The sequence below is a fragment of the Epinephelus fuscoguttatus genome, linkage group LG17, assembly GCF_011397635.1.
Source record: "Epinephelus fuscoguttatus linkage group LG17, E.fuscoguttatus.final_Chr_v1".
Classification (NCBI taxonomy): domain Eukaryota; kingdom Metazoa; phylum Chordata; class Actinopteri; order Perciformes; family Serranidae; genus Epinephelus; species Epinephelus fuscoguttatus.
In genome coordinates, this window is record NC_064768.1 from 41949029 (window position 1) to 41974000 (window position 24972).

Here is a 24972-nt window from a genome sequence, read left to right on the forward strand (position 1 = left end):
TAACAACATGTGAGTTTCTGTCTCTGTGAATGTTTTGTACACTTTGTTGTGGAGCGGTCACACCTCGTCTGTAACTAATATATATATTGTAGCGTTGCGGGGTAGCTAGGAGGGTAGAGGAAGGACGAGGAGGAGGCGATGTTGCAGTTTGCTAGCTCAGCAGAGCCCCGATTTATTCCCTTGCCGTAGCAACAGCTAACCCGAGGTTGAGGTGTCCCCGGGAAAATAACAAAACAGCTCTCTAACTCTCTCTGAACTGCTGCCCCTCAATCACTATGCCGCTAACAGCTTCCGCAGCCTCCCGCTCTCACTCCCACCCCCTCTGTCGTGAACTGTCGTAACTTACCCCCAACATTCCTTACCCTTCCCCAGAACAACTTATCAGCCAATACCCCTACGATGGACACCTCCCTCAATAGAAATAATGTAATCAACACACATAATAACAGTCACTATATACCCAGCATTACAACATATATGTGTGTGTGTGTGTGTGTGTGTGTGTGTGTGTGTGTGTGTGTGTATATAAAAGTGATTGTATATTTGATAAATGATATTTATATATAATTGATTTATGAGCTCATTTAAATGTAGATTGATCTCTATGAACACGTCATCACTGATTATTGATCATGTTTAGTCTCAATACTCTGTAAAGGAACTGAAGCTGTCTGATAACTGGAGGGCAGTAAAAGTACAACAGCTTCCTCTGAAAGGAAATACTCGAGTAAAGCACCTTTAAACTGTACTTAAGTACTTCAGTAAAAGTACTTCGTTACTTCAACCGCTTCTTCTAATAAACAAATAAACAAACGAACAAACAAAGGCTCAGCCTGAAGCTAACCGCGGCTAGCAGGCTAACGTTAGCTTAGCAACATTAGCAGACAGGAAACAAACCTCTTCTTCTTCTTCTCGGGTTTAAAGCCTCGTCCGTGACGTCAGGCAGCAGCTTCCGGTGTGGGTCCATCTCTGCTCCGGTTGCTGAACTAAACTCTGACGGTTTGTTTTTCTGCCGTTATTTAGATCCAGCTAACGGTTCACTCTGCTAACACTGCTAATCACGGCGGTCAGACCACCGGATATGACTATCACTTCCGGGACAGATTTCAAAATAAGATCCCGTATCTGGTTTTTTTTTTTTTTTTTTTTTTAAAACACATAATATTAATAACAATAATAATAATTAAGAATAACAAATAAAAACAGAATCATTAAGAAATATTGATAAAATATAGAATAGAAAATAGAATAATACATAAAACGTAAACATGCAGAATAATGTCTCATTGGTTCTGAGGTACTGTTTATTATTTATGCGGGATTAGTGTTTACAGAAAACATTTTGGGGGGAAATCTGAGCTTTCAACAATAACTTTAACATTTGCTTAATTTTCTTCTTTAAAAATGTTGTTTTTATTTTTCCTCTTTTAATTTGTTTTTTAGAAAAGATTTTTGGTGAGGTTTTTTTTCTTTAAACTTTTTTGCTTATTTTTTTTTTTACATGTCCTCCAAACCCAAGGCATGTCTGGGGGATCTTTTTTGCTGAGCTGAATATGGGAGCAATGATTGGAAAGTGATAATTGTATTTGTTGAGAATTTCCACCTTATATTTAAGCTAAAGCTAAAGCTCTCAAAGGATGTTGGTTTGCAAAGTACTTGAATAACAAGCGCATACTTGTTCATGCAATGAGTATAAAACAGCAAGATGATTGAAAACAAATACTGTTGATGGTATAAAAGTCAAAACCCATGTTCCTGGCACAGCGGCTACACATAGGGGAGTCATTTCTGGAGTACCACTGTCTGTCTCAGTGGAAGAGATTAAAACAGAACTGAAGGGAGGTAAAGTGCTCGCTGCTAAACGCATTACTAATAAAAGAAATGGAGAATGAACAGAAACGCTGTCAGTAATTATTGACTTTGAGCTTGACCTTCCAAGAAAAGTTCTACTCGACCTCCTCAGCTACACAGTGAGAGAGTTCATCCCTCCAGCTTTAAGGTGCTTTAAATGTCAGAGAATGGGACATATTGTGAAACAGTGCAAAGGAAAAGAAAGATTTGCAAGATGTGGAGGAGACCATGCATTTGGAAAGTGTGGGAAAGATGTGCCGATTAAGTGTTGCAATTGTGGAGAAGACCATAGTGCAGCCTTTGGAGGTTGTGAGGCACAAACACAAGCAAGAGAAGTCCAAAGATATAAGATGCTAAACAAAGTGTCATATGCAGAGTGTGAACAATGCACAGGTAGCGAAGGAAAATAAAACTGAAAGGAGTGACACTGTTAACAGAACTGGTCCTCTTATTGCAGGAAACAGAAATGTGCCACACAGGCCAGCATGAGACCTCCCACAGTGTGAGGTAAAGGAAGGAACTCTACTAGCTGATTAAGTAAATTTTGTGTTTACATCAGGTTAGAACAAAATGACAGAAATGTGAGACTTGAAACGATTGTTGAAGCTGCAAAGGAGTTTCTCGGGATCTCAAGTGTAGAGTGCAAAACAATACAAGAAATGATGAACCCTTTTACTGCTGATATTTCTATCCATTAAACTAATAATGGTACTCACAGGAATTTAATTGCAAATGGTCAGGAATTTAAGTAAGTCATTCAAGACTTGAGTGATAAACCAGACATAGCATGTATTCAGGAAACATGGCTGAGACCCATCTAGACTTTGTTATGGTCTTGGTCAGACTGGACAGAGCAAATAACCAAGGAGGTGCCTGTATCACATTCATTAAAGACAATTTAGAGTTTAGAAGAATAAATACTGCAAATGAACATGAAAGTACAATTGTTGAGGTGTACAGTGCACTAAACCCAGTGAAAATAATTATTACTCTAACTGCAGCAGTGTTGGAGGAAAGCCACAGAGAAGTTTGGTGACTTCAGTGCACACAGTAGTACTTATACTTCCTGATGGGTGGACGTTGGCGTTAATTTTGCCATGTGCTAAACCAGGTAAAGATTATGTTCTGTCTTACCATATTTTTATGTGTGTATTTTTGTGCCTCTATGCCGCTGCAACCTAATTTGCCCTTTGGGACGTTAATGATAAAACTGAACTGAACTGAACTGATTACAGGCCAGTAGCCCTTACTTCATATTTATGTAAATGGATGGAAAAAATGATTGTTTACAGGTTATCATACTTTTTAGAAGAAAAACATCTGCTAGATGAGAATCAGAGTGGCTTCAGGAAAGGAAGATAAAAATCATATTGAGAAAGTTGAGACCAAATGTAAGAAGCTGTTAAACCTCATGAGGTGGTTGGCCGGTCTGACATGAGGAGCTGACAGAGAGGCATCACTACACACAGGGCTCTGATTATGGATGTATGGTGTTTGGTATAGCTGCAAAAAGTCATTTACAAAAATCAGACAGGATGCAATATATATATATTATTATTATATATGTATTTAAGAAGAACTGAATTATCATGAACATATTGGATAAGAATTCAGGGAAAAGGAAATGGTAATATCGCTTCATCTGTTCTGCACAACTGTTGGGAGTATGTAACTTTTACTGGTAAAGGGTTTGGATGGGAAATTAATAAGAAGGTGAAACAGTACAAATTAGATTCCATACAACAGTTAGAAGCATTCCTTCATGGATATTTGCACAACCCAAAGTTAAGCTGCAAATATTCGACAAGAAAGCAGAGTGGATAGAGGATCATCTCAACAGAGGGTATCTGGCTCAAAAACATCTGAAGAGCAGCTATTACAGCTACCTGCATATTTTCACAGATGGATCTAAACACCCAAATAATGAGCACGTAGGAGCAGAATCTGATAAAGGTATGATCAAAAAGCATTTCAAACAAGCTGTCAGTGTTCACGGCAGAGATGGTAGCAATAATAATCAGTCTACAGTGGGTAGAGCAGGTCAAACCATTTAAAATAGTTATATGTTCAGATTCCGCAGCTGCAATGCAGAGTATTCAATCTGGACGAACAGCTAGAGAAGATCTTCTATCAGAAGTGTCCTTCAGCATCTTGGGATAGACGTCCACCTCTGTTGAATCGTGGCGCATGCAGGTATGGAGGGAAATGAGATATCGGACAAACTGGCTAAAAGTGCATTAAACAAAAATGAAAATGATATTTTAGAACTTTGTTTTGGGAGACAAGAGGCAAAATCAATAATCCATCAGGTAAATGTGACACTTGTAGGGAAACTGTTGAACATGTTTTATTTGGATGTAGGAATTTCACTACAGAAAGGAAAAGGCTGAAGGACAGTATATTATTATTAATATTTGAACAAATGCATTTTGTTTTTGAACCTGTACAGGAACCGTAGCTGTGCATGACATTTTGTGAACAAATGAAAACGATTTGCACAGTTATGAAAATATTTTGCAGTTATGAATCAAACTTTCACAGGTACAGCACATAAAGACAGCTTCAGTTCTGTGTTTATGTGAAAATTTCTTCAAATGATGTGTCCTATTTTTCCATACGAAATCGAAGAGCATTTTGTCCATCTCTTTTAATAATGGTCAAACTGGGAAGGAAATGGAGCATCAAAGGTAAGAAACATTCGTCATAAATGTAATTAACGTCTTAGCTAAATATTACATAGAAAAAATGATCTGGCAAAAACGAATATCCTCCATTAATAAACATATAAATTATTATATTATTATTATATATTATTACTATCAGGTTATTTAAACAATTCAGTCTTATTATTTAGCAGATCCTAATTGTGTTTTTTCCTTTTCTTTATTTATTTTCTATTTTTTTTCCAGTGTTGACTCTCTGTGACGCCACTCTGCTATTGTTCTGTATTCATTTGTTTTTCACATATCTATTTTGTACAATATTAATATTGAAAGAAGAAGAAGAGTAGCGGAAGTTGCCTTAGTGTTTCCGGGTCTCTCAGACAGAGCGCAGCTAGCATGTGTTAGCATGTGTTAGCATGTCCGACATGACGCTGCGGAGAGAAGCAGGTTGGTTTTCTTTCTCCTGATGAATAAAGCTTATTTCACATTTGAACCTGACGTCACACATCAGCTGTGACGTTACAGAGCGTGACAGCTTCACAGCTAGCTGGCTAACATTAGCTGAAGTTAGCTCATTAGCAGCTCGGCAGTCATCAGTAAATCAGCTTTTTTCCCTCAAACTTTATTTATAAAGTTCATATACAAAGTACACAGTGAGCATCATATTAATAAGAATGATTAAAGTACTTTTACTCTGACAGGACAGAACAGGTCTCGAGACTGCACAGAGTAAAACATATTTAGAATAAAATAGAACCTTTATTTGTCATTGCATTGAATACAGTGTATTAACACAACGACATTCAAGGTGCCACTCCTGATCAGTGCTTTAAAAAGAATAAATAGTCATAATAAATATGTCACAGCTCTAATTGCTTTTGGTGTTTGAGAGAACTGGACTGAATTAATGTGTTTGATGTTAATCAAAAGCAACAAAGCAAGGTTTTCTATTTGTGAACTTAAATCTATGAATATGACATGTGGCCAATATATATGGAATAAAAGGTGTTTCATAAGTCTTGTAAACGTGTGGGAAAAGTTTTGTACACTTGCATTCAAATCTGTGAATTTGAAAAAAATATTTGAACAAATGCATTTTGTTTTTGAACCTGTACAGGAACCGTAGCTGTGCATGACATTTTGTGAACAAATGAAAACGATTTGCACAGTTATGAAAATATTTTGCAGTTATGAATCAAACTTTCACAGGTACAGCACATAAACACAGCTTCAGTTCTGTGTTTATGTGAAAATTTCTTCAAATGATGTGTCCTATTTTTCCATACGAAATCGAAGAGCATTTTGTCCATCTCTTTTAATAATGTATTGTCCAGATGAAGAGCCAAAGCAGCACGTCAATCGGGAGATTCCCTCTGCTTCAGTAAATAATGTTCTGCCTCTTGGTGAGAGCAAAATCCATTGGTTTAGTTTTCTTTGGGTTTTTTGCATAATAGAGTTCAAAGCACTTCTCCTCTGTTGATCCTTAGTAAATGATATTCCTAAATATTGAATTTCATTCTTTATTGGGTTATTGAAAAGGGTGGATTTAGAGCACTCCTTAATAGCCATGAATTCACACTTAAAGGAGCTATATGTAAGAAATCTAAAGCAAATAGTCGTAAAATCCTCCTAATATGTCACAGAGACTAAGGAATAATGTTCATATAACATACTGATCTCACCGACAACAATAGCACAGCCAGAATATTCACATTTAAAAAACATTTTTACGGTCTGCAAATCATGTTTATGTTTTGAATTTGTGTTTTGGCCTGTTGCGCCACCCACTGCCGTCTACCAGTCACGCAGTCAGTAGAGTCTCAGCATCAGTTACAGTTACGACTGAGCTACAGCAGCACAGCAAGCAGCATTAGCAGTGTCCCAGTACATAGCATTAGCAGCCGGCTCCTCCTCAGCTGTATCCCGGCAGCAGCGTTAGCAGCAGAGAAGCCGGACTTGCTCGAACGATCCGCTGGAAAACTGAAGATCACGGACGCGGCGACGCGGCCCTGCCACGGCAGCCGCCCATGGGCAAACAAATCAGGCTCCAGCGTGCCACTGTCCAGCAACCTCGAATCTGTAGGGGAGGGGGGGCGGACACGACTCGCGGCAGTATTTTGAATTTGAGTGCAGTAACTGTTTTGGCCACATTCTTACATACAGCGCGTTTAATAAATTACAGCACTAGATCCACTAAGAGCTGAGCTACGATCAGGAAGAGATATGGGGAGGTGGGGCAGCCTTATCTGATTCCTCTTGACAGATTAAATCAAGGGGATGTACCACCCATTAATTTAACAGAACTATTACCATCTTCATAAAGAGTTTTGAGAGCTGTAGAGAAATAATTACCAAATCCAAGTTTCTTTAACAATTGTAAAATGAACTGCTGCTCCACTGTATCGAAGGCTTTGTAGAAGTCTAAAACTAAAATAAAACCATTATCCTCAAACAACTGCGGGTAATCCAAGATATCCAGGACTAGTCTGATATTATTTATTATGTGTCTTCTTGACATGAACCCCGAGTGCGTTTCTTCAACAATCGAGTCCAACACCATTGTAAGTCTTTCGGTCAATATCAGAGCAAATATCTCGTGATCATTATTAAGCAAACTAATCGAGCATCAATTGTCAATAAATTATGCGTCTTTGTTGGGTTTGGGTATTAAAGTAGTTGACCCCTGAGTCGTAGGGGAGATGTTCTTTTTCTATGCTTTCTACAAAAACTTCAAATAAGAAAGGAGCCAGCTCATCAGTAAATGTTTTGTAAAATTCAGAGATCAGTCCATCAGTGCCTGGTGATTTGTTGTTTTTTAAAAGAGATATTGCATTCTTTATGTCCTCTAGTGTGATGGGTTTATCACATAACTCAGTGTCATATTTTTCAATAGATTTAACTGTCAGAGAGTTCAAAAAGGAATCGGCTGAGGCTTGGCAAAACTTAGAGATATACATCTTGGTTAAAGTTACAGTAATTGGATATTATATTGTGGTCATCTGTAATAACCTCATTAATGTTTAGTCTACTAATGTTATTATTATTGGAATGGTGTTTTTCTAAATTAAAAAAATAGTGTGAATTTTGCTCCCCTTCTTCAAGCCATCTTGTTCTGGACCTGATAAATGCACCTTTTTCATCTTGTTTAATTTGCAGGCTAGCTAGTTCCAATTTTTCCTCCTCTGATAATGCATCTGGGTTTTTATGACAGGTTATTCTTGTTACTACCTTTTCCTCTTCTGTTCTTCTGGCTTTCGCTTTAATACTACCAAATTTTCTAAAGAATTTACCAATCTCAAATTTTAATAGTTACCAATGAATCCCAAATTGTTTTTCTTTTCTAGCTTTGGACCAGAAGTATAAAATCAATTGAATTTTTATTTATGAAATACAATTTGAATTTTTATCGACTAAAACTTTTTGAATTAACATTGACTAAAACGATTTGTATTTTCATTGACTAAATTGTTTCGTATTTTCATTTACTACAAGTATTTGAATTTTCATCGACTTTAATAATTTGAATTTTCAATGACTAAAAGGAATTTGAGTTTTTATGCAATACAACTTTTTGAATTTTTATTTACTTAAACTTTTTGAATTTTCATAGACAAACGTTTTGTATTTTCATTGACTAAAATGTTTTGAATTTTTATCGACTAAAACTATTGGAATTGTTGAACTAATGCCTGGTACACACCACATGACGTTTCTGTCTGTTCCAACAGTCACTATAGCCCCGTTTTCATCGAGCAGTACGGCACGGTACAGTTCAGTTCAGTACATTTTTTTTTCTGTTTTCACTGCGAGGACGGTCACTCTGCTCAGGGCTGAGTTGTGTCTGGTTTTGAGGCTCATGTAACCACTGTTCATACTGTGGAGAGTTTTATTAGTAAACTGTAACTATAAAATGAAAGGATGTTTTGCTGCCTCTCACAGCAGCTGGAGTCTGAGAAACAATAACTTCATTCACTGGGCCGACTGCCGGCAACTTTTAAGGTGGAACGTTAACTTGTAATGTTACTCAATGCATGAGTTGATGACGTGAATCCATCAGCACACCTTAAATTTCACTGTGACAACTCTGACCATCACTTTAGTTTTTATATGACACACACTTTTAGTAATGACTTTAAAAATATAGATTCATTTGGAGCGGATTATGTGAAGGTCATATATTCTGATCCTCACTTCCTGTGGGCTACAGCAACACTAAACCCCTGAGCTTGCCTGAGAAGGACTAAATGCACAAAGCTGCTATTTTGAAATATCCCATGGAGAGAGACTCTCACTGCAGCCTGTTCTATTTTGTTGTGAAAATGTGGGCGTGCAGCCTCGTTCTGTGGACGATAAACCAGGTGCAGACTTCCATCTGTGTCACCGCTGATGAGGAAATACAGCGAGTGCTGGACGGAGCAGTGAGTGACAACAACCCCGCCCACATTTAAGAGGACTGTCTGAACACACCGAGGGTCTAGGTACCATGTCTGAAGGCTTACTGCTGGTTCCAAAGGTAAAAATGTAGTGTGTTTGAGATGCAGCTGGTAGCCTCTGCAGCTGTGCTGAGTAAAGGCCCAGACACTATCTGTGAGTTTGATTCCTTTATATCCTCCATTATGAAGAAAGAACATTCTTTGCTAGCTTGATGCTAATGGCAGTACATAGCGGGTTGATAAAGTGCCTCTGCTGTTTCCTTTTCACTCTGTGTGCTAACGTCCCTACAGGAAATATCTAAAAGGCTGGGCTGTTGTTGTCCTACAGTTTCCATCGCTCTGTGTTCCTATTGGTCAAAGTGACGGCTGTGACGGGAGAAGTCGTGGACGAAAAAAAGAAAATCAAACATACTAGACTTTCTGTCGAGACATTGTGAGGCGTCGGTTGTCGTCTACTGTGACACACTACACTAGATGAAACAATAGATTATCATATACGACACTCATTGTCATTCATGATCAGAGCCAACACTGTACGACACTGCGTCAGGCTGTAACCAGGCTGATATCATGTAGTATGAACCAGGCATAAAACGATTTGAATTAACATTGACTAAAACATTTCAAATTTTCATAGAAATACATTTCTAACTTCCGTCTGTTTCAGTTTTACCCTTGGATGTCCGTAAAGTGATCATTGGTGAAGAGGAGCAGCAGGAGTGGAGCTCCAGTGCGGACCAGGAGGACCCAGAGCCCCCACGCATTAAAGAGGAAGAGGAGGGACCAGAGGTGCCCGCGGACTCTTCTGAAGCTGAGACTGATGACAGTGACGACTGGACAGAGACCAGAGAACCTCAGTCAGGTTTAAAGAAACCGTTCAGCTGCTCAGAGTGTGGGAAAAAATTTGGCATTAAGGGGGATCTGAACAGACACAGGAGGATCCACACAGGAGAGAAACCTTTCAGCTGCTCTGAGTGTGGGAAACAGTTCAGCCGCAAGGGGACTCTGAGGATGCACATGACAATTCACACAGGGGAGAAACCCTTCAGCTGCGCCGAGTGTGGGAAACTCTTCGGCCGCAAAGGGACTCTGAGAACGCATATGAAAAGTCACACAGAAGAGAAACCGTTCCACTGCTCAGAGTGCGGGAAAGGGTTTGGCCTCAAAGGGAATCTGACCACACACAAGAGAACTCACACAGGAGAGAGACCGTTTCACTGCTCCATATGTGGGAAAGGGTTTGCCATGAAGACGAATCTGAAGATACACATGAGGATCCACACATTAGAGAGACCGTACAGCTGCTCTGTGTGTGAGAAATCTTTCAGACGGAGGCAGAGTTTACAGAAACATTCGAGGAGCCACTCAGGAGAGAAACTGTTCAGCTGCTCCGTTTGTCAGAAAACGTTTAGATGCAGCGGACACTTACAGATGCACATGAGAACTCACACGGGAGAGAAACTGTTCAGCGCGTGGCCCAAACAGCCCAAAGATCATCAGTGTGACGGCTGTCAGTCCGAAGCTGATGGAGAGGACTGTGGAGCACCAGAACCAGACAGGAACTCAGATCCACATTTACAAGCCTGAGACTGATGACAGCCATGATGGTGATTTCTAGAGAGACAAGAAACAGGAAGTGTGTTTTTGATTCTGATTTTGGTGTTTGAATCTGCAGGGCTCCTGACTGTGACTATTTTGTGACCAACAGTTTTCACCCTGGAGAGTTTGGTTTCCTCTTCCTGTTCAACAGGCACTTCTTGTACCGACAGGTTTAACTGTGGATTAGGTTTAAGTTTAAAAGATGATCCAAATATTTTTTCTTTTTGATAAATTTGGAACAAACTTATTTCTTCATGCCCACAACCTTATTAGTTGCTCCTTTAAGTTGCCTCACATCAGTTTGTGTTCCTTTAAAAAGAAAAAGATTTTGGGGGGTTGTTATAGTTAGGAGGAGTTTTTTGCGCAGACACTTTGGGTGACTACCTAAAACTTGCCCACGATGCATTCAAGGGAAAATCAGGATTACGTAAACTCTATAACTCCTGAAGATAATGTGTGTTACATCAGGTCTGTTTTGTCTCCTAAGTCACTTGAATGATTGTCTGACTTTCTCCTCAGAGTCACTCCAACGCCATCACGACCATGTTATCCTGCCTGAATTTTCCTTCTAAGTATTCGCCGTTAGTGTTCGAGACCAGAAGAGATCCAGTTTACATGTCCTGTGAACTTTGTAGCAAAAAGCTGAATTCTGGCAAATATTTAATCAACACTTAACTTTGAAATCAGCTTCAGTAAATGTTGGAAGTTTTTATCAAATGATTATTTTAACAGATTCATGTTTTTTATGATTAAATAAAATACTGATAAAATCTCAGACCTGACCCTATTTGTTTTGTGATTCCTGGTCCTATCACAGAGCGTGTCAATCATTGGTCCACTCCACTCTTGTTTGCTGGCCACTTGAAAAAAATCCGAAGAAGACGTAGTTCTGGTTAGCATGCTAAGCTAGCTAGATTCTGGTATGACTTGATTAATTCGTGCTGTAACTGAAATTCTGAAATTTTTGTATTTTATGACGATAATCATAATAATAATAATATGTTTGATTGTGACAGCATGACAGCTACAAAATTATTCATCATCATCATTATTATTTATTACAAATTGTTGGTCCGACCTGTAATCCTTCTGGATGGAACAACAACTTCTGAGTAATTGCTCTTTTTAAATAATGAATAAATAAACATTTTTCTTAATTTATTTTTTAATATATTACTATAATGATTATGATTATGTTTATTATTATATAATAATTATGTTTCCCATTTACACTCACTAACTGTCCTTACACACTAAGTATTTAAGTTACATTAATTATTATTATTATTATTATTATCTCATTGTTTGAGGCAGCATCACAACAAAACCATTTATTTTATTGACATTATTAAAACACTTTTGGCGTAAGAACGATTACCCGGAAGTGGTTGGTCCGACCTCTAACCCTTCCGTCCCCGGAACCTACAGTAGTGATTAGTCTCGTGCGGAGGACGGCGGAGTGAAAAGGCTCCAGAGTTTAGTTTAGTAAAGACCTTGTGACGTCACAGACAGCTGGATGTGGACTTCAAGGCTGAAATAAAACTACAAAGAGCAGGTTTGTTTTCTTTCTCCCGCCGGAAACAGCTTCACTGCTAATGTTGCTAACGTTAGCCACAGCTAGCTCCTGCTAACACGTCTCATTCCTTCTGCTGCTGTCAGTGAGAGTGTTTTGGGAGGATGGAGACAGTCTGAGCTGCTGACTGAGAGACACTGGGACATGGACCCAGACAGGATGTCCTCCTGGAGGACACACGGGGACAGTAAGTGACACTGTTTACTCCCTCTGCTCCACATTTATCTGACAGCTGCAGTCACTCTGCTGACTCAGGTTAGGGACTGTTCGTTATTTATGAGGGAGAGACTCGCGCTCTGAGGTCACAGGAAACATATAAAATATAAATCACAATAAATGATGAAAAAAAGCCTATAACACAAATAAGTAGCAGCGACTTCTGTCAAGAATTTGATCAGTGATAAAAAAAAAAAAAAAACATTAATAGAATACAAAGAACTTTATTCATCCCTGAAGGTGAATTCAGCCTCCAGCAGCTCATAAAAGACAAAAGACAACAACACAGTGGTGATAAAATAGACATGAAATTAAGATAAAATTGTCCATTACACAGTCCAGTTGTGTGTGTGTGTGTGTGTGTGTGTGTGTGTGTGTGTGTGTGTGTGTGTGAGAGAGAGAGAGAGAGAGAGACTGAATTCAGGAGGTGTTAAATAGTCTTCACATTGTGGGGATGAAAGATCTCCTGAAACACTGTTCATCAACGCAGTGAGACGAGCAGCTGCTCCTCTGTGGAGAGAGTGTGTGTCAGTTGGTTCAGTGCGCCCCTCTCCACCACAGCTCTTACTGGGTCCAGTCTCCTGCCCAGCACTGAGACAGCTTTTTTAACAAGTTGTTTGTTTTCCTCGTCTCTCTCCACAAGAGCATTCACTGCCATGCAACGTCTGGCAGCCAGGTGAGTTGGTTCCTTAGCGTAAAGAATGGACGGAAAGCTCTTGTCAGCGAGTGTCTTTGCGGAGGCGTTCCACCGACAAAGTAAATACAAAAGGGAGAGTAAAAACAGCAAAATTACAACAATAATAAAAATGGTCTTAAAAGCACAATATTACGTAACATTATCGCTTATCGCAATGATTTCTGATGCAATTAATTGCCCAGCAAAATTTGTTATTGTGACAGGCCTAGCTCTGCCCCTTCCTGTAGAGGGCGTCAGTATTAGACCAGTCCAGCTCATCATCCAGGTGGACCCCCAGATATTTGTAGGTGTGCACCACCTCAATGTCCTCCGCCTGTATGGAGACTAGTTGATGGTGTGACTTCCACCACCATCTTCTTAGTTTCAGCTGTGTTCAGGTGGAGACAGCACTGACTGCACCAGCCCCTGAAGGCATCCACAAGGTCCCTGTACTCCTGCTCCTGAACACTCCTGATACAAGCCACAATAGCTGTATTGTCAGAGTATTTTTGTATGTGGCAGGACTCTGTGTGTGGCAGGAGTTGTACTTAAAGTCTGCTGTGTAGAGTGTGAACAGAACAGTGCTAAATCAGTTCCCTGTGGAGCGAGGAAAAGGATCCTGACACAACACCCTGGCTCCTCCAAGTAGGTGTAGGCCTGATGCAGCATGTGAAGAACCACATCTTCCACTGCTGTGTGCTCCTGATAGGCAAACTGGAGGGGTTCCACCGCATCAGCGACCTCTGACTTCAGGAAACGGGAGTCCAGGCGCTCCAGGGTCTTCACAATGTGTGATGTTAAGGCCACCGGTCGGTATTCATTTAACTCAGCCGGGCGCCCCACTTTGGGCAAAGGTACAAGTTTGAAGACTCCTGTTGAAGATCCACTGAAGGGGCTCCACTAGCTGGGCTGCACAGTCTTTCAGGAGCCTTTGACACACTCCACCTGGGCCCCCAGCTTTCCCAGTACGCAGTCTCCTGAGCCCCGCCCTCACATCGTCTGCTGTAAAGGACAGTGGTAGTTGGCCGTAGGTGGTAGATGTTGTAGCTGTAGCTGTAGCGACAGTAGTGTGGGAGGGGCTACTTCCAGGTGACAGTGGAGCAGCAGCAGCAGGTGACACTGTGGAAGGGGGGATGGATGCAGGGGTAGGGTGAACGCTGCCCCCTCCATTAAACCTGTTAAAGAACAGGTTGAAGTTGTTGGCTTTGTCCACATCACCATCCATAACCTGGATATTCGTCTTTGAATAGCCTGTGATGTTCTTCATTCCCCTCCACACCTCTCTGATGTTGTTCTACTGCAGCTTACTCTCCACCTTTCTTTTGTAGTCCACCCTTACCTGTCTCTGTCTCCCCTTCAGCTCATGTTGAATCTCCCTCAGACTCTCCTTGTCCCCTTGCTTGAATGCCAACTTGTTCTGGTTGAGGAGCTGTTTAATGTTATTGTTGACCCAGGGTTTGTTGTTGGGGGAGCAGCGTACAGTCTTTACTGGCATCACAGTGTCCCTACAGAAGTTTAGATATTCTCTTAGAATATCCACTCTACTGTCCATGTCCATGTTGTTGTCCTGTGGTTCCAGTAGTACAGTCCAGTCTGTGCATTCAGAACAGTCCCTGAGAGACTCACTGGTCTGTGGGGACCACTTCATGACTGAGCGGGTTGTAACAGGCAACTTTAATACACAAGGTTTGTATGTAGGCTGAGAGACCAGATTATGACCTGATCTGCCAAGAGGTGGTGGGACAGAGGCACGGTAGGCGTCCTTGACATTTCCATAAAACAAAACCAGTGTGTTATTCTCCCTGCTGGGGCAGTCCACATACTGAACAAACCCAATCAGATTGGAGGAGAGAGTGGTGTTGTTAAAATCCCCCGTTATTGCAATGAATGCACGAGGGTGCTGGGTCTGAATTCTAGCAACAGTTTAATGGATGACGTCACACGCCACTGCCGTTGCTGCCTGCGGTGGAATGTAAACAATAGTGGCGTCATTAGTCATACTTCTACTGTTATTATACACATATGACTATTGTCACACATGTATACTGCCAGGTATTAATACATACTTTCAACATATTGTACCACAGTAGCCAAAACTATAACTATAATATTATTACTTTCATTAATGTTGTTGTAAGCTACTGTCATTACCTGCATCTCTCTCTCACGTGTCATGTGGATTACTGTTAATTTGTTATGCTGATCTGTTCTGTATGACATCTATTGCACGTCTGTCCGTCCTGGAAGAGGGATCCCTCCTCAGTTGCTCTTCCTGAGGTTTCTACCGTTTTTTCCCTGTTAAAGGGTTTTTTGGGGAGTTTTTCCTTCATTGTGACATGTCCAGGATGACACCATTTATTGTTCACAAGCAGGATCAATCCCTCACCTCTGTTTTTGCTGCCTGCCTCCGCGTTCCTGTCCGCTCGCACAGTAGAGAATAGGGGTGTATCGATACATCGATTCGTTGATTAACAATTTGATTACATTGACGCAAAATGAAAACATCGATCCATATCGTCATCTTAAAGATACACCTTTATTTTGAAATTCACATAGCACGTCTGTGTCACCATTTTAGTGAACAGGTCTGTTTTTATTATTTTTTGTTACAGAAGAATACTGTTTTTCATTTAAATGCCTGATACCTGGAAGAGCTCAGAAATAAAATGGTCAGATCATATTGTAGTTGTTTTTGTGAGTTGATGTAAATGATTGTGTTAGCTGGGCATATGATATCACGTCATATCGATCGCAGGCTCCTGAACTGAATCGAATCGAAATCATATCGTGACAGACTTTGTGATATCGGCAAACATCATATCGTCATCCAAACAAATCGATATAATATCGTATCGTGATGAAGCTGGTGATTTACACCCCTAATAGAGAAGCCAGGTAGGTTCACACAGGAGACAGTCATCACATTGGAAAAATTAACAATCATTAAAAACCGAAACAAACACGACTCAAAACAGGAGCTGTTCAGACTTGCTGCCACTCTGAGTGGCGCATCCTTCCGAAATAACAAAACAAAACAAAAAAACATCAAAAGGACAAAAACGTGCCCTTTAACGTGAGGCAGATCACAAACTAGTCGAGCTCACACAATCCATGTTTGAAGTCAATCCTATTAAATCTGTAGAAGTTCATTAAAATACAACACGTGAAAAACACTAAAAATGACCACGGACCATTACGATGATGACAGCTTTGTGTTAGCTCTCTCGTTATCGCTGTCTATGACTGGATTTCAGCAGGTGATACAGCGCCTTGTTCCCGCTGTGCCGTGTTTTCGCTGTGCCTTGTTCCCGCTGCGCCTTGTTCCCGCTGCGCCGTGTTCCCGCTGCGCCGTGTTCCCGCTGTGCCGTGTTTTCGCTGTGCCTTGTTCCCGCTGTGCCGTGTTTCCGCTGTGCCTTGTTTCCGCTGTGCCGTGTTTCCGCTGTGCCGTGTTTCCGCTGTGCCGTGTTCCCGCTGTGCCGTGTTTTCGCTGTGCCTTGTTCCCGCTGTGCCGTGTTTCCGCTGTGCCGTGTTTCCGCTGTGCCTTGTTCCCTCTGTACTGTGTTCCCTCTCTGCTGTGTTCCCTCTGTACTGTGTTCCCTCTGTACTGTGTTCCCTCTCTGCTGTGTTCCCACTGTACTGTGTTCCCTCTGTACTGTGTTCCCTCTGTACTGTGTTCTCTCTGTACTGTGTTCCCTCTGTACTGTGTTCCCTCTCTGCTGTGTTCCCTCTCTGCTGTGTTCCCTCTGTACTGTGTTCCCTCTCTGCTGTGTTCCCTCTCTGCTGTGTTCCCTCTGTACTGTGTTCCCTCTCTGCTGTGTTCCCTCTGTACTGTGTTCCCTCTGTACTGTGTTCTCTCTGTACTGTGTTCCCTCTCTGCTGTGTTCCCTCTCTGCTGTGTTCCCTCTGTACTGTGTTCCCACTGTACTGTGTTCCCTCTGTACTGTGTTCCCTCTCTGCTGTGTTCCCTCTGTACTGTGTTCCCACTGTACTGTGTTCCCACTGTACTGTGTTCCCTCTCTGCTGTGTTCCCTCTGTACTGTGTTCCCACTGTACTGTGTTCCCTCTCTGCTGTGTTCCCACTGTACTGTGTTCCCTCTCTGCTGTGTTCCCTCTGTACTGTGTTCCCACTGTACTGTGTTCCCTCTCTGCTGTGTTCCCACTGTACTGTGTTCCCTCTCTGCTGTGTTCCCTCTGTACTGTGTTCCCACTGTACTGTGTTCCCTCTCTGCTGTGTTCCCTCTGTACTGTGTTCCCTCTGTACTGTGTTCCCTCTGTACTGTGTTCCCACTGTACTGTGTTCCCACTGTACTGTGTTCCCTCTCTGCTGTGTTCCCTCTGTACTGTGTTCCCTCTGTACTGTGTTCCCTCTCTGCTGTGTTCCCTCTGTACTGTGTTCCCTCTGTACTGTGTTCCCACTGTACTGTGTTCCCACTGTACTGTGTTCCCTCTGTACTGTGTTCCCACTGTGTTGTGTTCCAGCTGCACTGTGTTCTCGCTATATTGTGGTGTTCCTACTGTACTATGATCCTACTTTATTTATTAAATAGACCAATAAAAAACAAAGCCAAGTGATGCCTCCTGCAGCTAACGTACAATCTTAGTGAAGCTCAGAGAACACCTCAGTTACCTCTATAATCCGTCAGGTGTGCAGCAGTCGGCTCCCGGAGGATGGACGACCTGAGCTGGGTGGTTTACTGGTGGATTTACGCTATCTGAGGGTAGAAATTACAAATGACTTTTGGTTCTTTCCAATGTCTTGGCAAGCTAACGATGACCAGAACTGTGCAGCTGCAGGCTACACTGTGTAAGCTTTTAAGCAATGATTTGTTTTTCTTTGGACTGGTAACAGTTGGTGAATGGTTGGGAGAATCATCGCGTCAGAGTCTGCTAATGATCTGGGAAACCCTGCTGTTTATTCTGACATCATGGTGGCGACAGTGCCGGTGACGTTCTAATGTTAACAACATGTAAACACAAGGGACAGTATCGAGGTCAGCAACATGATTGAGGTCCTGTCCGTGGAGTGGAGTGACTAAGCGCCAAATTAGGTCATCCCACTTCCTGTCCAGCTCAGTCTGCTCTTTGCAGTGCGGCTTGTCAAAAATTAGATAAGACACTTATTTTTAGCAGAGCAGATCTGAGAGGTGTTACTTAGATTCTTTCAAAGGGCGCTGCGGTGCACCTGGTGGAATCACAAGCATTGTCCACAGTGGCCCTGATGAGTTCGGGACAGCTAGCCATGTCGCAGCCAAAGTACACCAAGTTCCAGCCAGGTCAAGTCCATACAAACAAATCTACATTCTCTGTACCAGGACCAGATTGGTCCCTGGCCTCTCTGTGATGATCACTTCAGTCTGTAATCTCACAGAATTCAGAAGTACCTGTTTGTCTGTAAAAACCCACAGGATCTTGCCAAGTGGCCAAGAACCAGGAGGCGCTTAAGAATCCTTTATTACCACCATATCACCGACAACCAGTTTCCTCTACCTCTGGTTCCTCTTTAACATCTTTGGATTGATGACAGGCACTCCTCTATCCATTTCTTCCAGAGAGGATCTGAGAGGGGCTGCACCTGCCTTGGGGTGATATTATAGGGAGGTTCATGAGTGTTATTGGTACCAGAACACCATTGGCCAGAGATCAATGATCATCTTTTAGGTTGATTATAAGATCTGTGGCCATATGTCTTGAACACCTGGTGGTGAGTTGGATCAGATGGCGGGGGAGGCTGCCAGACAGACCTGGTAAACTCAAACATGTTGTGAGGGTGAACTGGGAATGTCTGGGTGAGGCCCCTGTCTGTGAGGTCTACAACTCCCACCTCTGAAAGATTTTTTTGTGCATTCTAGGGGATGTTTGGGAACATGAAATCCGAGTGGGCCATGTTCAGGACCTCTGTTGTGAAGGTGAGTCCTAGAAGTTGTGGTCAGAAGATCGTCAGTGCCTGTCATGGTGGCAAGCTAAGGGCCCACTACTGGACACTCAGCGTTGAAGAAGACCGTCAAGCTGAAGAAGAAGGCCTTTCGGACTTGGTTGGCCGAGGGGTCTCCTGAAGCAGAAAATATTTACCAGGTGACTAGAAATGCTTTAAGGGTGGCCAAAGCAAAGACCTTTGACTGTCCACAAGGAAGTTCTGGCAAACAGTTAGACAACCAAGTTAGGGAAGCAGGGCTTGTCTCGGGCTATGTTTAGCAGAGGAGAAGAACCTCTGACCAGGTATTGTTAAGCTGTCTTGGCTGACATGCCTCGTCAGTGTCACATGGATGTTGGCAACCTTTGGTGCTTGTGGAATGGCAGACCGAGGTGCTGGTTCTCTTTCCTGGAGAGTGTGGTCCAATTATTGCATAATCACACTGATAGGTCTGCCTGGTAAACTTTATTTCAGGGTGCTGGGAAGGAGACTTCGACCGATTGTCAAACCTCAGATTCTGTCCTGGTGGTGGAACAGTGGACCAGCTCTTTACCATTGCGAGTCTGCTGGAGGGGTCGTGGGAGTTTGCCCATCCAGTCTACATGTGTTTTGTGGACTTTGAGTCCTGGGGTTACTGGGGAATTCGGAGTACCGGGGTCATTGCTACGGGCAATCTTGTTCCTGTATAGCCAAAGTGAGAGCTCTGTCCACACACTCAGCACAAAGTCAACATTGTTGTGAGTGGGTGTTGGCCTTCGCCTCTTGTCATCGATTCTGTTTGTGATATGAGAGATCATATTTCTCCTGTTTTAGCTTCTCTGCACTGGCTCCCTGTAAAATCCAGAATTGAATTTAAAATCCTACTGTTAACTTATAAAGCTCTAAATGGTCAAGCTCCGTCATATCTTAGAGAGCTCATAGTGCCATATTATCCCACCAGAACACTGCGCTCTGAGAACGCAGGGTTACTCGTGGTCCCTAAAGTCTCCAAAAGTAGATCAGGAGCCAGAGCCTTCAGCTATCAGGCTCCTCTCCTGTGGAATCATCTTCCTGTTACGGTCCGGGAGGCAGACACCGTCTCCACATTTAAGACTAGACTTAAGACTTTCCTCTTTGATAAAGCTTATAGTTAGGGCTGGCTCAGGCTTGCCCTGTACCAGCCCCTAGTTAGGCTGACTTAGGCCTAGTCTGCCGGAGGGCCCCCCTATAATACACCGGGCACCTTCTCTCCTTCTCTCTCTCTCTCTCGTATCCTATTACTGCATCTTGCTAACTCGGCCATTCTGGATGTCACTAACTCGGCTTCTTCTCCGGAGCCTTTGTGCTCCACTGTCTCTCAGATTAACTGTGGTGTGTGGTTGTGCTGCTGCCGTGGTTCTGCCAGATGCCTCCTGCTGCTGCTGTTACCATTAGTCATACTTCTACTGTTATTATACGCATATGACTATTGTCACACATGTATACTGCCAGATATTAATACATACTTTCAACATATTGTACCGCAGTAGCCAGAACTATAACTATAATATTATTACTTTCAATAATGTTGTTGTAAGATACTGTCATTACCTGCATCTCTCTCTCTCTCTCTCTCTCTCTCTCTCTCTCTCTCTCTCTGTCTCATTGTGTCATGTGGATTACTGTTAATTTATCATGTTGATCTGTTCTGTACGACATCTATTGCACGTCTGTCCGTCCTGGAAGAGGGATCCCTCCTCAGTTGCTCTTCCTGAGGTTTCTACCGTTTTTTCCCCGTTAAAGGGTTTTTTGGGGAGTTTTTCCTGATCAGCTGTGAGGGTCCTAAGGACAGACGGATGTTGTATGATTGATTGATATTCATGGACACATCTTGAGGTACAGCCGGGGGGAGGCAGGGTTCCAGTTTGGTGACCTCAGGATTGCATCTCAGCCCCTTGCAGATGATCTGTTGGCTTGATCAGTCTGTGACAGTGGATTGTTCCCTCTCTGGGTTGGGAGACCATTATTGCCCTTAACAAAGGAGTTCAAGTATCTCAGGGTCTTGTTCATGAGTGAGAGTAAAATGAAGCGTGAGATGGATCAGTGGACTGCTGTGGTTCAGAGGGACCTGAGCCAGAAGGTGAAGCTCTCAATTTACTAGTTCATCTACGTCCCAACCTTCGCCAATGGTCATGAGCTCTGGGTAGTGACTGAAAAACTGAAATCGCGGATACAAGTGGCCAAAATGAGTTTCCTCTGTAGGGTGTCTGGGCTCAGCCTTAGAGATAGGGGGAGGAGCTCAGACATCCGGAGGGAGCTCGGAGTAGAGCCGCTGCTCCTTTGCAGTGAAAGGAGCCAGTTGAGTTGGTTTGACCATCTGAGCAGGATCCTCCCGTTAGAGGTCTTCCAGGCACGTCCAGCTGGTAGGAGGCCCCGAAACAGACCCAGAACACACTGGAGGGATTATATATCTCATCTGGTCTGGGAACGCCTTGGGATCCTCAAGGATAGGAAAGGTTGCTGGGGAGAGGAACTTTTTGAATGCCTTGCTTTGCCCGCTGTCCCAGCGACCTGGCCTTGGATATGCATATGATAATGAATGGATGGAACTGTCAAAACCCCTAAATATTTAGTTTATGGTCATTTAAAACAAACCAAAGCAACAAATCCTTAAATTTGAGAAACCAGTAAACTATTAAAATGGTTGCAGATGAATTTTCATTCGAGTTTGACATGTCATGAAATTGTAGATGTCAAAATGTCCAAATACTCACATAACACTTTCTGCCTGTGTTTCAGTTTTATCTTCAGACGTCCAGAAAGTGATCGTGGTTAAAGAGGAGCAGCAGGAGTGGAGCTCCAGTGTGGACCAGGAGGACCCAGAGCCCCCACACATTAAAGAGGAAGAGGAGGAACTGTGGAGCAGTCAGGAGGGAGAGCAGCTTCAAGGGCTGGAGGAGGCTGATATCACCAAGTTCACATTCACTCCTGTCCCTTTGAAGAGTGAAGATGATGAAGAGGAACCTCAGTCTGAGGGACACCACTGTGGAGGACCAGGACCAGGACTGGACAGGAACTCAGGTCCAGACACTGAGGACAGGACTGGAGATTCTTCTGAAGCCGAGACCGACGACAGCGATGACTGGACAGAGACCAGAGAACCTCAGTCAGGGTTAACCTCTGTGGAACATGAACTTCCTGTCAGGGATTCAAGATGCAGAGCTGGAATGAAACAGTTCAGCTGCTCTGAGTGTGGGAAAAGATTTGGTATCAGTGAACATCTGAAGACGCACATCAGAACCCACACAGGAGAGAAACCATTCAGCTGCTCTGTCTGTAAGAGATCTTTCACTCAGAATGGAAACTTACAGAAACACATGAGGACTCACACTGGAGAGAAACCATTCAGCTGCTCCGAGTGCGGTAAATCTTTCACAGAAAGTGGGGATTTGAAGATCCACATGAGGACTCATACAGGAGAGAAGCCATTTAGCTGCTCAGTGTGTAAGAAGTCGTTCACACAGGGTGGAACTTTACAGAAACACATGAGGATCCACACCGGTGACAAACCGTTCACCTGCTCGGTCTGTCAGAAATCCTTCGCTCAGGGCGGGACTCTGCAGAAACACATGAAGATCCACACGGGAGAGAAACCGTTTGACTGCTCTGTTTGTTGTCAGAGATTTTCGCAGAAGGCGTATCTGAAGAGTCACATGATCACTCACACAGAGGAGAAACCCTTTGGTTGTCCAGTTTGTGGTAAACATTTCAAAATAAGAGCGACCATGAGACGTCACATGACCATTCACATAGACGACAAGACGTTCAGCTGAGGTGTTCGAAAACTCCCTTCTTCTTCCTGTTGTAGTTATATCCTCCTGTGATCCTGCATCCTCACATGAGGACATCACATTCTGGGTTTACTTGAATTTAGACTTTATTCTACTTAACTCAGACCTGTTTTCCTCGATTGTGGACACTTCTTGCCATCTAGTGGTAGTGAGACCACAAGACATGGAAGTACTTGTTTGAGGACATTGGGACTTTATTATTGTGTCGTCCATGAGGCCAACGTCATGTGTGGGGTTCCACAGGGTTCTATTGTTGGTCCTGTTCTTTTTCTTCTTTACATTAATAATCCAGTCTCTGTTTAAATGTAGTTGTTATTTTATATGCTGATGACATCAGTCTGTTTCTGTCCAATAAAAACTTTGGAATTAATAATGATAAAAAATACATTTATGAATAAAGTGCTTTTCATGACTTTTGCTGATTTTGCTTTTTGTTTCTAAGTGTTTGGTAATTTTTTTTTTCCATAAAACATTTCAGCCCGTTTTTAAAAAAAATTTGCCAACTTTTCTTAAGAAATTGAAAGTTGAAAAAAAAAAGGTGACTTTTTTTCTGTAGAAATTTTTGGTGAATTTTGTTCTTTAAACATTTCAGTCCTTTAAAAATAAATAAATAAATAAAATCTATTTTGGCTACCGTTTTACCTTTAAATAATTTCTTTCTTTTTTTGAAATTTCTGTTTATTTTTATTTTTTATTTTATTTTTTCCAGTTTTAAAGAAAACATACCCTCTAAACCCAATGTATGTTTTCTTTAAAAACATTTTGGTGATTTGTGATTCCGCTCTCATTCGTGATGATTATTATGAAGAAGAAGCAGACATATGATCAGTAACAAAACAGGGAATAAAAATAATAAGACAACATAACAAATAACCATATGCAAAGGGACTGATCCACAAAGTGTACAGACTGATACAAATGGATTTCACATTGAATTGCTTGCCCAGATATACAGTCACTCATACCTATGTCATTATATGTGCATGTGCATACAAAGTTACTTGTATGCATACTGCTTATACATACATTCTAAATCATATATATATATATATATATATACATATAAATATAGATATAGATAGATGCAGATAGATATATAGATATAAAATAAATACATACAAATAAAAGAAAAGAAAAAAAAGAAAATTAAAATAAATAAACAAATAAACATAAAATGATAGCCCATGACAGATGATGATAGATGTCTACAACAATTAGAATGTAGATTATAAAGCCCAACAGGGAACACAGAACACACAGAAGCAGGACCTGAGGGGAAAAATATGAATGAATAATTTAGTAAATCGATAATAAAAAGGTTATAAGGAAAAGGAAAAAAAGGGGGTGCTTTTCAAGTTAAAAGGCCTTTGAGATCCTGTTTGTGCCCAAAGCCTTATAGTCTCCTTTTTCAGCCCATGGATGCGTGATGTAGATAATTCAAGATAAACAACATCTATGAAAGTGAGCAGCCATTGCTGGCAGGTTAGTATATGTGGAGGTTTTCACCTAGTTGCGACCATCTTCTGTGCAGCTGTCAAACCAGACATAAATACACGCTTTTGGGGTTTTCGTAAGTGGAGCTGAGAGAGATCATTAAGAATCGGCACAGAAGGGGAGGAAATAGGGGTGTATAGTACATGTATAGTGGACAGATTATCTTTAGTCACTTTCCAGAATTTAACTATGCCAGGACATTCCCATATATGATAAAAGGTACCAACTGCCCCAGTATGGCATAGTGTACAATTTGAGTCAGCTTTAAGCTTCATACTGTAAAAGTTTTGGGCCATTTTTAAATTTTTGGGGACTTTGTTTATTCATTCATTAATTCATTCATTCATTCATCTTCTAACCGCTTCATCCTCTTGAGGGTTGCAGGGGGGCTGGAGCCTATCCCAGCTGACATCGGGCGAGAGGCAGGGTTCACCCTGGACAGGTTGCCAGAATATCACAGGACTGACACATAGAGACAGACAACCATTCACACTCACATTCACACCTACGGACAATTTAGAGTCACCAATTAACCTAGTCCCCAGTCTGCATGTCTTTGGACTGTGGGAGGAAGCCGGAGTGCCCGGAGAGAACCCACGCTGACACGGGGAGAACATGCAAACTCCACACAGAAGGGCTCCCACGCCTGGGATCGAACCGGCAACACTCTTGCTGTGAGGCGAGAGTACTAACCACCACACCACTGTGCTGCCCGACTTTGTTTAAAGTAACCTTTTTATTTTCTTT

General features: G+C 42.0%; 4 protein-coding genes across 8 annotated transcripts in view; 3 read left to right on the plus strand and 1 right to left on the minus strand.

Moving 5' to 3' along the window:
- LOC125904850 (zinc finger protein 184-like) overlaps window positions 1-1080 on the minus strand; it is a 39706-nt gene extending 38626 nt beyond the window's left edge. The window contains exon 1 of the mRNA XM_049602532.1: window positions 898-1080. Coding sequence (XP_049458489.1) covers window positions 898-967 — 70 coding nt within the window. The 5' untranslated portion in view covers window positions 968-1080. The remainder of the gene's footprint in view (window positions 1-897) is intronic.
- The window catches only part of LOC125904859 (zinc finger protein 835-like), a 111012-nt gene that overhangs the window by 71140 nt on the left and 14900 nt on the right, over window positions 1-24972 (plus strand). The window lies entirely within an intron of this gene.
- LOC125904898 (gastrula zinc finger protein XlCGF8.2DB-like) lies at window positions 4878-11321 on the plus strand. 2 transcript variants are annotated; one of them, XM_049602612.1, is made up of 2 exons: window positions 4878-4961; window positions 9615-11321. In XM_049602612.1, the coding sequence occupies exons 1-2, from the start codon at window positions 4931-4933 to the stop codon at window positions 10532-10534; spliced, it is 951 nt and encodes a 316-aa protein (XP_049458569.1). In that variant the 5' UTR covers window positions 4878-4930; the 3' UTR covers window positions 10535-11321. The 2 variants fall into 2 exon arrangements, 1 of the variants encoding a protein (XP_049458569.1); XR_007451544.1 differs by having other exon boundaries at window positions 4886-4961; window positions 8848-9732.
- On the plus strand, window positions 11914-23336 carry LOC125904893 (gastrula zinc finger protein XlCGF8.2DB-like). Its single transcript, XM_049602607.1, has 3 exons — window positions 11914-12101; window positions 12206-12306; window positions 21680-23336. The coding sequence occupies exons 2-3, from the start codon at window positions 12264-12266 to the stop codon at window positions 22711-22713; spliced, it is 1077 nt and encodes a 358-aa protein (XP_049458564.1). The 5' UTR covers window positions 11914-12101; window positions 12206-12263; the 3' UTR covers window positions 22714-23336.